We start from the raw sequence: 14,007 nt of genomic DNA on the forward strand, positions 1-14,007 counted from the left end.
TCATCCTATATTTCATCTTCTTACTCTTAGCTATATCCTGCTATAAAATTAAAATACATCTTTTTTCCCTTGGTGTTTACAAGTTCCAAATATTTATAGACTTATGTCTCTACTTCATTGTCTCAGCCAAGATAAATATATTTAGCTCCTCTTCTCCTTTCTTTTTAAAGCAATTCCTCAATGTAAGTAATATTTTTAGTGACTTTGTTTAAATTCTCTACTTCTGGTAAATTTTAGGATCCATATGATATAGCTAACTACTATTACAGATATATAATCAATCACAATGAAAAACCCCAATCTTCTTTGATGATATAATGCTTCTTTTGTAAAGTCCAAAACACTGATTTTTTTATCTAGTTTTTAAAGTTGGGGGGTTATATTATTACATTGCAAATTTACATTTACTCTAACATCTTTAACTCTGGATCTTGCAGAGACGGTATATACTCTGAAATAATTGTGACTAACAAATAGTGTAAAGCCCAATTTCTTATGTCAATGGGAAATGAAGCATTAAGAAAAACCACTCACCGACTGAAACTGCAACTCTATTGCACAAAAAATAATTTTTTGCATGTCCCCATCATGCTTTCAACACCACATTCATATGTGATATGCTTTGTATTTCTATACTTACTAGAGAATCTATCTCAAGTAAACATACAGTTTAAATTTTCTACTCCTGAAAATACTTTGGCAAAACCATGACAATGTGGTCCAGCTATCAGTACTCATGATCAGCGAAAAGAACTGAGTAGGCTCTCACAGGGTAGATTCCTACTTCAACATCTAGCTCAAGTGGAAGCTCTCTTGAAACTTTCCCTCATCCCCTCCTCATAACCTCTTCTAAGCTTGAGTAGCATTTAATCTGTGCCTATCACGTAGCCATGATCACCATCTTTCTCATCTATCTTACAGCATAACTTTATGCATATGTCGCGTTTCTTCTCTGAGAGTAAACTCCGGAGAAGGTCTTTAATGCAATCATATGTGTACTGTCCCCATATATCCTTGCTTTAAACACACAAGGTAATAATAAATGTTTATTTAGGACAGTGTGTTGAAGTATAAATATGTTACTGGATCCAGAAGCATACTGTAAGAATCTATTCTTACTCATATTAATTCACTGAGGAAATATTTACTCAGTACCTGTTGTGTACTCGAGTACTGCTAGTGTGCCAAAAGGATTCATAGACCCTGCTCTCTCAAGAAGTGTATGGTCTAGAAGATGATCTAAGACAGCCACTATAATACTAACAGATAAGTGCCATAAGAGAAGTAAAGAAGTACAACGGCAACCAACAAGGAGAGATTATTGGGGCGCCTGGGTGGCTCAGTCGGTTAAGCGTCCGACTTCGCCTTAGGTCATGATCTCACAGTTTGTGAGTTCAAGCCCCACGTCGGGTCCTGTGTCCAGAGCTTGGAGGCTGCTTTGGATTCTGTGCCTCCCTCTCTCTCTCTGCCCTTGCCCAATTCACACTCTGTCTCTCTTGCTCTCAAAAATAAATAAACATTAAAAAAAAAAAAAAAAGAGAAGGAGATATTATTTCCAAGTAGGAACGGATACGAGGATAAGTTTTAACTTTTGTGCAAGTCCTCACAGACAGGTAGTATTTGAATATGTACAGATGGGGTAATAAATAAAGGTCATTGAGGCAGGAAATCTCAGGATGACACAGGGGACAATCAATAGTTTAATGGTATAGTGTAAGTGAAAGATTACAGGATTGGGATAAAGAAAAATTCTAAAGACAGTTGGAGCTATATCTGTTATGACCTTGAAAGCCCAATAAGGAACTAGAGCTTTAGTCTGTAAGCAATGAGGAACTATTTCAAAGTTCTTGATCAGGAGCTGTGTAATTATCCAGAAGGTCTACAGTGGATGGAAGGGAAAGAGATTGTTTGCAAGGAGACAAGTTAAGAGGCTAGTACCATACCGCAAGAAAGAGATAATAAAGGCCTGAACTCATTCCTATGAGGCACTAGAGATGGAAATAGACAGATGGAAGAGAGAGTTTAGAGATGAAACTGACAAGACCAGGCAAGGCCTAGATGTACAGTGCAAGGGTTTGCAAGGGGTAAAAGAACTTTCTAGGCTGAGAAAAGGGTGATGCCGTAACTAATATAGACATTAAAGCAGCAGCAAGCCCACAAAGAGAAAACCAGGTCCTAGTCATCCTGAGTTTTAGTCCCAGTGGACACTCAGGCGACAACATCAGAAATAAAATGTGTGAATCTATGCTATTGAGAATAAAATACACAGTGTTGTGAAAAAAAAGAGAAGAGTTGAAATTAGTCAGTCTTCAAAAAAAGATTTTGATCAATGATTCAAACATGATCATGACCTCAAAAATAACTCACATAGCTTATGTTAATTACATAAAAAATTAATGAAGGAGAGGGTTTGATCTAGAACAACCTCATGTAACCACAGAAAAATGTGCTGATTCATGGTTAATAGTAAAGTGGATAGGTGGAAGTCTGTGAGAACTTTACAGTTCAAAATTATGAGGTGAAATGCATCTGTTGAAATGGTAAACCCATCTTTGTGGTCACTGGCATTTGGCTCCAATTTATCTTCAATGCCACAGCAAGAGACGGTCAAGTCAGATGACAAGGCCTGACAATGTAGCCACAGGTACTAACTAGATCTTCTTGTGTATTCATTCCTTTCTATAATAAATACTTTTCCTCAATTAGTAAAACTGAGTTGACCTAGATTCATCCCTACCATATCCCTAGAATCTCCGAAAGCCTAAGAAATAATGATCTTGAAACCATTTTTTCAAGGAGAGTTAGGAACAAAACTTCCAATTTTAAACTCATGATTATTACAACTATTCAGTACCCATATTTTCTTACAAATAAACAAAAAAAAATCTCATCAACATAAACTAAAATAACAACAATGCAAAGATAACTGGCATAGAATCTGACATTAACAAATGTTTGTTACATGTGTACTGAAAAAAAGGTAAAACCAAACATTTGATTTGTTCATAATACTGATAACAACCTTTATTGATAATACTGACAACATTCTATTTACTGGATGCAGGGTCATTATTTCCGTTTAGCTCTTAAGGGAAAAAAACAATAAGAACTCAATCTTTAATTATTAATATTTTTACTGAAAATGAGCAATAATGTGAAGCACAAAATGGACTGAAAGGTACTTATTTTACATGTGACTATTCCATTAAGATTATACCAATTATGCATCGAAAACCACACAGACATTTTATAGCTATGCATAAATATAATGAAAGAACATATACCAAATGTTAATAATGGTACTCTTTTTTTAATTTTTTTTTTTCAACGTTTTTTATTTATTTTTGGGACAGAGAGAGACAGACAGAGCATGAACGGGGGAGGGGCAGAGAGAGGGAGACACAGAATCGGAAACAGGCTCCAGGCTCTGGGCCATCAGCCCAGAGCCCGACGCGGGGCTCGAACTCACGGACCGCGAGATCGTGACCTGGCTGAAGTCGGACGCTTAACCGACTGCGCCACCCAGGCGCCCCAATAATGGTACTCTTTTAAGCATAGGCTTATGGGTGATTTTTATTTCCTTCTTTTTTGGTTTTATGTATTTTCAAAATTTTCTATAATCAATGTTCATAATAATTGTACCAAGAAGAAAAGGTATTTTTAAAAAGAGGTCAAAAAAACCATATTGATCAATTTAAAAGAAACATACTTACCAGATCTCTGTGAAGCACCCAATTTGCATGGAGGTAATGGATACCATCAAGAATCTGGTAAAGTAATGATTTGACCATAGATCTTGGCAACTGCATGGGCTTTTTATTTGCTTTTGATGCACGGTGAAACTTAATAATGTGCTAAAAATTAAAAAAAATAAAACATACTATTATAACATAGTCTCTGCTAATATTTGTATCAATAAAACACAATCAAGTCTACAATAAATTCTCTACATTTAAAAATTACTTATTAAAGGCCAATAATGACACAAAGAAAAATAATTTGAATGATAAGGGACCTATACTGGGGGTGAGTGTGACAATGTTATTGTGGGTATAATAACTAGATTTACTGAAACCAGTAAGATTTTCATTAAATAGAACCAAAAGGTAAAAAGCACTGATACTTAAAAGACTGCATAAAAACAGTACTAGTATTTTTTTTGAAAAAAAAAAATAGTATTAGTTGTATTCTCTACTGACAGAATGAAAGATTAAAAGAGAAGAAAAAAATACTCTATAATTCTTTACTATATTTTTTAAAATATTTTATTTTAAGTAAACTCCATGCCACACATGGGGCTCAAACTCATGACCCTGAGATCAAGAGTTACATGCTCTACCAACCGAGCCAGCTACATGCCCTTAAATCTTTACTACTGTATAAAAAGTTAGCACTTAGTAAATCTGTATAATGTCACTGACTATGTGTACATTTGAATTATTGCAAAAGTCCACCTTCTTTTGGCATAGGACGAAATTAGGATATATTCCTAGTAGTTAATATTAAATAAGAAATCACTAGAAAGGAGGAAGGAGAGAAAAAGGCGGAATTCAACCTCATTGAAATAAATACAACTGGATCACTATATTAAAATTTTTATGACCACGTTATTTTGTAGGTTATGATAACATCATTTTGATAGGGAAGATATGCTACCTGTCCCCCAAACCTCCACCTCCATCTTTGCCTCACCCCTGTGCAAAACACAACATGATGGGTATTAAAGGTCATGTAGGGGCGCCTGGGTGGCTCAGTCCGTTGAGCGACCAACTTTGGCTCAGGTCATGATCTCACAGTCCGTGAGTTCGAGCCCCACATCAGGCTCTGTGCTGACAGCTCAGAGCCTGGAGCCTGCTTCAGATTCTGTGTCTTCCTCTCTCTCTGCCCCTCCCCTGCTTATGCTCTGTCTCTCTCTGTCCCAAAAATAAATAAAAACATTAAAAAAAATTAAAAAAAAAAATAAAGGTCATGTAAACCCCTATTGAACAACACTGGTAAAGCTGTCAATAATGCTCCACTAACTTAAAAATGGCCAAATGGCATAGAAAAATTTTAACCTATTAACAGAGCTTTCTTGCTTTTTCATAAGCTGTTTAACAACATGTACTTTATTTAAGGAAATAATAGAAAATTAGGGTTTATATGGAGGGGCAGTATCCAGAAAATATATAATAGGAGCTACACATATATAACTTTCAACATTTTATAGCCACAGCAAAAGAAAAAAAAAAAAAGAAACAGGTAAAATTAATGTAGTATATTTTAATTAACCCAGTTTATTCAAAATATTATCATTTCAACATAGAATCAAAATAAAAAATATTAATGAGATTTTTTTTTTCATACTAAGTCTTCAAAAGTCCGTGTGTATTTTATATTTACAGTACATCTCAATTTAGACCAGCTACACTTCAGGTGCTCACTAGGCACACATGGCTAAGGGCCATCATGTTACAAACGACATGGTTCTACAGGACCCGATCAGTCCAATGCACTGCATGTCCTTTCATCATACCACTGATGTTCAAGGTGAAGTACGTACATTATCAAATAACTCTTGGATCCAAACCCACAAAGGACCCGGAGAAATGGGGAAAACATCATTTTTATGAATATCCATGAAAAGAATGGAGAAAAATTCACTGGACACTGTTATCAATATGCTGTAATAGCATAAACTCTGAAAGCTCCTTAAAGACCGAGAAGTCTGTCAAAGTTATTCCTAAACAGATGTGTGACTTTATGTAGATGACAAACCGCACTATGTTAAGTCAGAATTTAATTACCCAAAATTTGAACTTCCTGCCAAGTTTGATTTTTTTTTTTACTTTCAGCAACTCCTTGGATAAAATGTTTAAGCATCTTGATTCCCAACTTAAAAACTTTAGAATTGGAATTTGGGGCTAATATTTGTAAAACCATGTATGTACCTCGATTTTGTGGAGTCGGTTTTAAATGCCAAAATGTTGCAAGAGATTGACCTTAACTTAGGGAAATTATTCACAAGTATATAACTGGTGAAACTTGAACTACAGTGTGTACCACAAAAGAAAGCCATTTTCACTACACATATCAGTAAACTGCCATTAATTACTTGCATAAAATTACAGTTTCATACACATTAACACTTTCTGAAGTAAGATTTCTGAATATTACAAATACTATCTTCTCAGTATAATAACATGATAATGTTCATTGCTCAAATTCTTTTAAATCTGCATTTGCATTTATTTTTTTATTTTTTTATATTGCATTTGCATTTATTATATTTATTTTGAACTCTGGTCAACAGAGCAAGTTTTGTTTTACGTGCATTAGTAATACGCAGTGCATACATTTGTTTCTCCATACCTAGATGAAAAGAGTCCTAAAAATAAAGTGAATTTAAACTTACCCACAAATCATGTTCTGCATAATCAAAGAGCAGCCACACCTTCCTGTCACTGTGAGAAAGGAACACCTTCTGCAATGCGATCACATTAGGGTGCTTCAATTCTCGCAAAAGCTGAATGCAAGAGAAAGAAGAGGGGTCACTCTCCTGCTAGCAAGGAGGGGGGAATGATGAACTTTCTATAAGTTGAAAGTGAAATCTTTGAAAATTTAAGCGAAATAAAAGAGAAAAAAAACCCCTAATGGGGCGCCTGGGAAGCTCAGCTGGTTGTCCGACTCTTGATTTTGGCTCAGGTCATGATCTCACGGTTCCTGGGTTCAAGCCCCACATCGGGCTTTGTGCTGACAGTGTAGAGCCTGCTTGAGATTCTCTCTCCTCTCTCTGCCCCTTCCTACTTGTGTGTGCTCTCTCTCTCAAAACAAATAGACAAACATTAAAAAAAAAAAATACCCCTACTCAGAGATAAGTTCTGTCAACACCTTGGTGCATATCCTTCAATTCTTTTTCTATGTGTATGTGTATGTTTCTAAGTGGGATCACTTTGGGTCGCCTGGGTGGTTCAGTTTGAGCACCTGACCCTTGATTTCAGCTCAAGTCATGATCTCAAGGTTGTGAGATCAAGCCCTGCAGCGTAGAACCTACTTGGGATTCTCTCTCTCCCTTTCTCTCTGCCCCTCCCCTGCTTATGTTCATGATCTCTCTGTCAAAATAAGTAAATAAACATTTTAAAATAAATAAAATAAAATGGGATCATTTTAAGTAGTAATATGTAAAATGGTAAACAAAAGTAATATCTTATCACTAAATGATTAAATATATTTTGGAATGTGCCTATCTTTTTTACTGTTGGGGGACAGGAACCACATATTAATACTGTCTATATCTACTCTAACACAGTATGTGCTCAATAAATATTTGACAAAAGAAGGAAAGATATTTGACAATCTCTACACTAGAGCATGTGGTTGAGGTTTTTTTTTACGAAAGCAGTGAGTATAAGATAATCTCTCATACCCACTGATTAAAAAAAAACAATTGGTGTGGAGAAGAGGTCCTATAAATAGAGAAAGGATAAGCCTGCACAGAGTAGAAGCTGCACCGTGATAAACAAGGAAATCATAAAAAGATAGACCGGATCAGCAAGTGAAAACTTAGCACCTGGCACTTAACAGGCAGTTGCCTGATAAAATATTTAGCAACAATAACTTTATCTGTCCAAGATGAAAGCCTATAAACATGCCTGCCACAGGCTGTCCTTAACCAGGGTTCAGATTTAACACAAACATATTCAATTTGATATTTTGAATGTCTTTTATTTATTTTTATTTATTTTTTTTTAACTTTTATTCAGTTTTGAGAGACAGAGACAGACAGAGCATGAATGGGGGAGGGGCAGAGAGAAAGGGAGAGACAGAATCCAAAGCAGGCTCCAGGCTCCAAGCTGTCAGCTCAGAACCCGACATGGGGCTCGAACTCATGAACAGTGAGATCATGACCTGAGCCAAAATCGGACGCTTAACCAACTGAGCCACCCAGGTGCCCCAGTCTTTTATTTATTTTGTATTTTATTTGAGAGAAAGAGAGACAGTGTGTGCATGTGAGCGGGGGCAGGGGCAGAGGGAGAGAGAAAATTCTAAGCAGGCTCCATACTCAGTGCTGAGCCTGACACAGGGCTCGATCCCACAACCCTGGGATCCTGACCCAAGCAGAATAAGAGTTGGACACGCAACTGACTGAGCCACCAAGGTGCCCCTGAATGTCTTTTAAATATAAAACTCTGTGGCAGATACAAAAAGGGAGAGGGAGCAACATTTCTACTGAATACTTTGTGTGTAAGATGATTACATACACACACACACACACACACACACACACACACACACACACACGTTTTTCTCTCATTTAATTCTTACAACTACCCTATGATGTACCTGGAACCTGAAGTCCAGTGTAATAAAAATAACTTGACTAATATCAAACACCTAGAAAGAGAAGAGGTTCGGATTTAAATAGATCTGCCTAATTCCAAAGTCCATGCTTTTTCCATTATGGCTGAAGTCCTTGTCTTCAATTCCTACAGTGTACTGGGCAAGACAGACATATAAACAGATCAACGAGACAAGAGAAAGATGAATTGCCTACCCAATCTAATAACTTTAAATGAGTAAAGTATACCTTGCATGCCTGTGCTGGAATTCTGTAAAAATCGTGTGAACTCCATCTCTGGAACTTTTACAAATTACTTCCCAGCTGCCTAATTCTTCACTACTTTTGACGTCAGGTTTCCCAGTTCTTCAATTCTCTTATTTTGGCTCTGTACTTCAGCTCTTTCTCTTCACCTGCACTTTGACCACCTTCCTGGAAAGTGCTCTACCAGCTCTAATTTGGGCGTGGTTCCCAGATATGACTCCCTGGGTTCTCCCTCAACCCACATGCCCTGAAACAGAGTTAGGATGGGCTGAGCTGCCCCTAGACAGCGGTCTACTTTTCACAGTCTGCCTCAGGATTCTATCCGTATTTCCTATCGGATCTAGGTAGAAGGAGGAGCTGGAAGGAAATATCCGGGGAAGATATAATAGTCCTACTCCCTTGGTGGGGAGGGAGAGAGGAGGGCGATTAAATGGGTGCTCAGCTATCAGCTGCTATCTGTTCCCTCTGCCTAAGAAATGTTAAACAACCCTGCGTCTTGCTTCAGATGCAAATATTAGACAAAACAGGCTCCTAATTAATGACTGAATCAGAGAAAGTGGCATTTTGGAGGGATGCAGAGCTATATCCAGTTTCCTGCTTTTGAATATTTTAGGCTCCCAGACTCAGTGGGTTAATACATTTAATGACCCCACTTGCCATGGTCAACCTTCAAGCGCTTGGACACTGGTAAGAAGCCTCACTGCAGGTGCAATGCCTTGTTACCCTCTCTTTCTCTCAATACTGATGAACTTAGAAAGTTTAGCTTTATTATGTCTCTACCCAAAATACGTTATCTTTGTTGCCTGCAGTGGAAGGGAAAGTGAGACTCACTTCTGCATCTAAACTAGGCTCTGACTTGTATGGGGGAGGGGATATCACATGTAGCAATATTTAATCAATATCTCTAAAAAATTATGTTTTCTGTGACTACAAACTGGTGATCCCTCTACAATGAAGCCACTTTAACTCCCATATTTCAACATTATTTTGAATAGGTAATACAATCCAAAAATCAAAAGTACTTAAAAGAGATCTCATTACCATTCCTGCCCCTAGTGACCCTAGTCCCTCTTGCCTGCTGGAATTAACAACTTTTATTAATTAATCCTTCCAGTGTTTCTTTATGGAAATAAAGCAAATGGAATACCTATTTTTAATCTGTCCTTATTTACTCAAAAGATAGCACTTAACTTTTTCTTAGCACAATCTATCTTAGAAATCCCTCAATATCAGAAATCCCTCAATTGATCCCTCAATCCATCAATGTTAGTATGTAGAAATCTTTCTTTATCTTTCTTACAGCAGCAATGTATTTCTAGGTCTTTTGCTTTCTAGGTTCTTTTTTTTTATTGTGGTAAAATATACATAACACAAAACTTATCATTTTAACCATTTTTCACTGTACAGTTCAATGGCATTAAGTATATTCACACTGTTGTGCAACAATCGCCACTATCCTTTCTTCAAAACTTTTTAGCATCTCAAACTGAAACTCAGTACCATTAAACAATATGGCCCCTGAAAAACTCTACTTTCTATCTCTATGATTTGACTATTCTAGGTACCTCATGTAAGTGGAATCATATAACATTTGTCTTTTTGTGTCTGGCTTCTTTAACATGTCTCCAGGGCTCATCCATGTTATAGCATATGTCAGAATTTCTTTCCTTTCAAAGGCTAAATAATATTCCATTGTATGTACATACCACATTTATTTATCTATTCATCCCTTCCATCATTCCATGGATATCTGGGTTGATTCCACCTTTTGGCTATTATGAATGAATAATGCTGCCTTGAACACTGATGTACAAATATCTCTTATTTTCTTTTATATATCCAGGAGTAAAACTGGTGGATCCTATCATAATTCTATGTTTAATTTTTTGAGAAACCACCGTACAGGTTTCCTTTTAATATGACCTACAGGAGAGAAAAGTGTAGAGTTTTCAACTGCATGCATTTAGTAGAAATTTTTTCCTAATCCCCAAATTTGCATTTTCTAGCACAGCAATATATACTTTGTATTTCTGCAGATCTGCTGAGTCTTTCCTACCCTACAGGTCTCTATAAGTCACTAACATCAATGTGAAAGCAGATGACGCAAAGAAAATAGCAAGCTAATGTTACTTATGCCTATTCTGTTCTTTCTTCAAATTCGTCCTTCAATCGACAGCCAAAGTGGTGTTTCAAAGATACAATACTGATCATCTCCAACCCCAGGGACAGGTCTAAGGAAGTAAAACAAGAGATAAGGCAAAGGCCAAATACTGAGGAACCTTGCAATCCATGCAGAAGTGTCACCAGTAAGGTTCTTTAATATCACTGGAAACTTGCTGGGCACAGGGGGTTAATGGAGAAGCCAGCTGACACTAAAGGTACCACAGTCTGGCTTTCTTCTGTGTGTGTCTCATGGTCAGACCACTGAATAAGCAAGTTTGAGGGTGAGTTTAAGATGACTCTCAGATTTGGCCTCACGGGATCATCTGCACTTTATGTGTATTTATATTCATATATTTTTATATTGCTTTAACAGTTTACAACTGCCTCCCTCCTTAAACCTTGAGGACAATTTTTAAATTATACCTGTATCTCCAGGGACTAAACACAGCCTGAAACATAGAAGGAGCCCTGTTTTTAGTGATCTCCTCTAGTTTGAGGGCTTCAAATGTCACCTATGTGCCTGAACTCCCAGATGTTTATCTCTAGCTCACACCTCTTCCCTGAACTCCAACGATGTGTATCAACATCTCTACTTCAATGTCTACGAGCCAAAACTAGGGTAATGATTTCTACGTACCCTACCCTCTACCTCAACTGCTCTTCCCCAGGCTCAGTTGATAGCAACTTCATCGTTCCTGTTACTCAGGTAAACAACTTCAGACTTTAGCTCTATTTGCAATATACCTCCCCAGTGAGTCTTTCCCAGGCCTTCTATTTGAAATTATAACCTCCCTTGCCACCTTTATTTTTTTTTTTTTTCTGCAAAGTACTATCACTACCAAACATATTACACCTCTATATCCCTTATCTATAATTCTAAAGAGCTTGGAAAACCTAAAGCTTGGGGTACCTGGGTGGCTCAGTCGGTTAAGGATCCGACACTTGATTTCGGCCGAGGTCATGATGCCACAGTTTGTGAGATTGAGCCCTGCATCAGGCTCTGTGCTCAAAGTGCAGAGCCTGGTTGGGATTCTCTCTCCATCTCTCTCTGCCCCTCCCCTGCCCACTCTCTCTCTCTCAAAATAAATAAATAAACATTAAAAAAGGAAGGAAGGAAGGGGGGTGCCTGGGTGGTTCAGTCGGTTAAGTGTCTGACTTTGGCTCAGCTCATGATCTCGCGGTCTGTGGGTTCGAGCCCCGTGTCGGGCTCTGTGCTGACAGCTCAGAGCCTGGAGCCTGCTTCAGATTCTGTGTCTCCCTCTCTCTGCCCCTCCCCTGCTTCTGCTCTGTCTCCCTCTGTCTCTCAAAAATGAATAAATGTAAAAAATAAATAAATAAAAACAAAAAAGGAAGGAAGGACGAAAAACAAAAACTTTCTAGGAACTCATGTAGGAAAAACAAATTTAACTTCAATGGTAAAATAAATCCACTCTCAAGGGCACACATCTTTCAGGTTATCAGATTCTGATTCTATGGAAGCTGTTTTACAACTCTGTACATTATAGCTAACTGATAATAATGCAGAATAATTCTTCTATACACATGCAAATTGTCCTGTCCAGTAGAGGTTCATTGACTTCCCTCTCTCATTATGGAAGAGGCCAGTTTTGCCTCACTTGCACATCATTTTAACCTTCCTGATCTATAAATATGTCTGTTCTAGGAGTCTCCTTTTAATATATATTTTTTAATGTTTATTTTTGAGAGAGAGACAGAGCATGAGCAGGGGAGGGGCAGAGAGAGAGAGAGAGAGAGAGAGGGAGACACAGAATCTGAAGCAGGTTCCAGGCTCTGAGTTGTCAACACAGAGCTGGACATGGGGCTCGAACTCACGGACTGCGAGATCATGACCTGAGCTGAAGTCAGACACTTAACCGACTGAGCCACCCAGGAGCCCTAGGGACTCTCCTTTGAATGGGCTATACCATCTACTTGGTTCCTTCATTTAACAAGTTAAATAAAACCTTGAAGATGTGTTCCTCTTATATCCGTATCACACCATAATTTAACCTTTTTTTAAAAAAGTATCCTTTAATACTCATTTTGCAGAAATATCTCACTTGCATTCACGTGAAGCTGTTATAGTCTTTATTCATCCAAGTGTGAATGTTCATACTTCTATACTAAAGAATATAAGTAGGTTTGATTACTGCTTCCCTGGGGGTTAGATAACATAATATATATACCATATTATCTTTCAAAAATCTTTTTAAAATTTTTGAATCTAAAATACATCTGTTCCTGGGGCTTTGTTTAAGAAATTGTGGACCTAGCTATTGTTTATTTATTTTATCTTGTTTATCATCTGTCTCTCTCCATTAACATATAAGCTCCCTGAAGGCAAAGTTTTTGCTGGCTTTATAACCCCAGTGCTTAAAATGGTTCCTGGCACACAGTAAGCACTCAAGAAATGTCAAATGTCAGAAGAATTAAATCTGCTGAACTTACCTAGTTTTTACAAAATAAACCAGTAAAGAGCTTGGAGTATTGTAAGACTTTGCTATCGTTTCAAAAGGTGTTTTGAATGATTCTGTTTTTAATAAACTGAACAGACTGTGTCTACAAATAGTTTTTCTAAGGATACTCACTTTCCTCAAGCTACATTTATTTTAGGCTTAAAAAGGAATGGTTATCTCCACCAGCGCCCACACTACCAGAAGTACAAGTGTGGGGCCTTACTGTAAAGAGCAGAAACAAGACTCTTAATAGCTCAGGGTGAAATATTTAACCTGCATAGAACCTGCAAAGCCAAAGGATATGATGAGGGTGTTTCCTGAAAGGGAAGCACTACAAAATTCTAAAGAAAATGTACACAGGAAAAAGGGACACAGGGGGACACACACGAGGAACTAAAGGAAAGATTTATCCAATCACTGGTTACCCTCAAGGTGACTTTACTAACTAAATGCTAGACCCGAAATAATTGCCACTCAAGAGTGTATTCTCTACCCTTATTTACGGAAGCAAACAAATGAAAAGAAGGAAATTTCTCAACCACTATTTACTGAAGAAACAAATGAACAAAAACAGTAAATATAAATGTCCAATAATAAGAAGACTGATAAGTAAACTATGTGGATATCCACATATTGTTGACTCATAGGCATATGCCTTGAGTTTTTAAATACATGAGAAAACACTTATACAATAATATCATGATGTAACATAAAAGGACTGCAAAATAGGAGCGCCTGGGTGGCTCAGTCGGTTGAGCATCCGACTTCAACTCAGGTCATGATCTCACAGTTTGTGGATTCGAGCCC

At 37.4% G+C, this 14,007-nt stretch overlaps 1 protein-coding gene across 14 annotated transcripts in view; it reads right to left on the reverse strand.

Moving 5' to 3' along the window:
* The window catches only part of CDK19 (cyclin dependent kinase 19), a 191,649-nt gene that overhangs the window by 53,836 nt on the left and 123,806 nt on the right, over nucleotides 1-14,007 (reverse strand). For all 14 annotated transcript variants that reach the window (XM_078447209.1, XM_078447208.2, XM_078447211.1 and 11 more), the window contains 2 exons: nucleotides 6,395-6,505; nucleotides 3,714-3,854 (listed from right to left, as the gene is read on the reverse strand). In XM_078447209.1, the coding sequence (XP_078303335.1) occupies nucleotides 3,714-3,854; nucleotides 6,395-6,505 (252 nt within the window). The remainder of the gene's footprint in view (nucleotides 1-3,713; nucleotides 3,855-6,394; nucleotides 6,506-14,007) is intronic.

Source organism: Panthera onca, chromosome B2 (assembly GCF_046562875.1).
Source record: "Panthera onca isolate mPanOnc1 chromosome B2, mPanOnc1 haplotype 2, whole genome shotgun sequence".
Classification (NCBI taxonomy): domain Eukaryota; kingdom Metazoa; phylum Chordata; class Mammalia; order Carnivora; family Felidae; genus Panthera; species Panthera onca.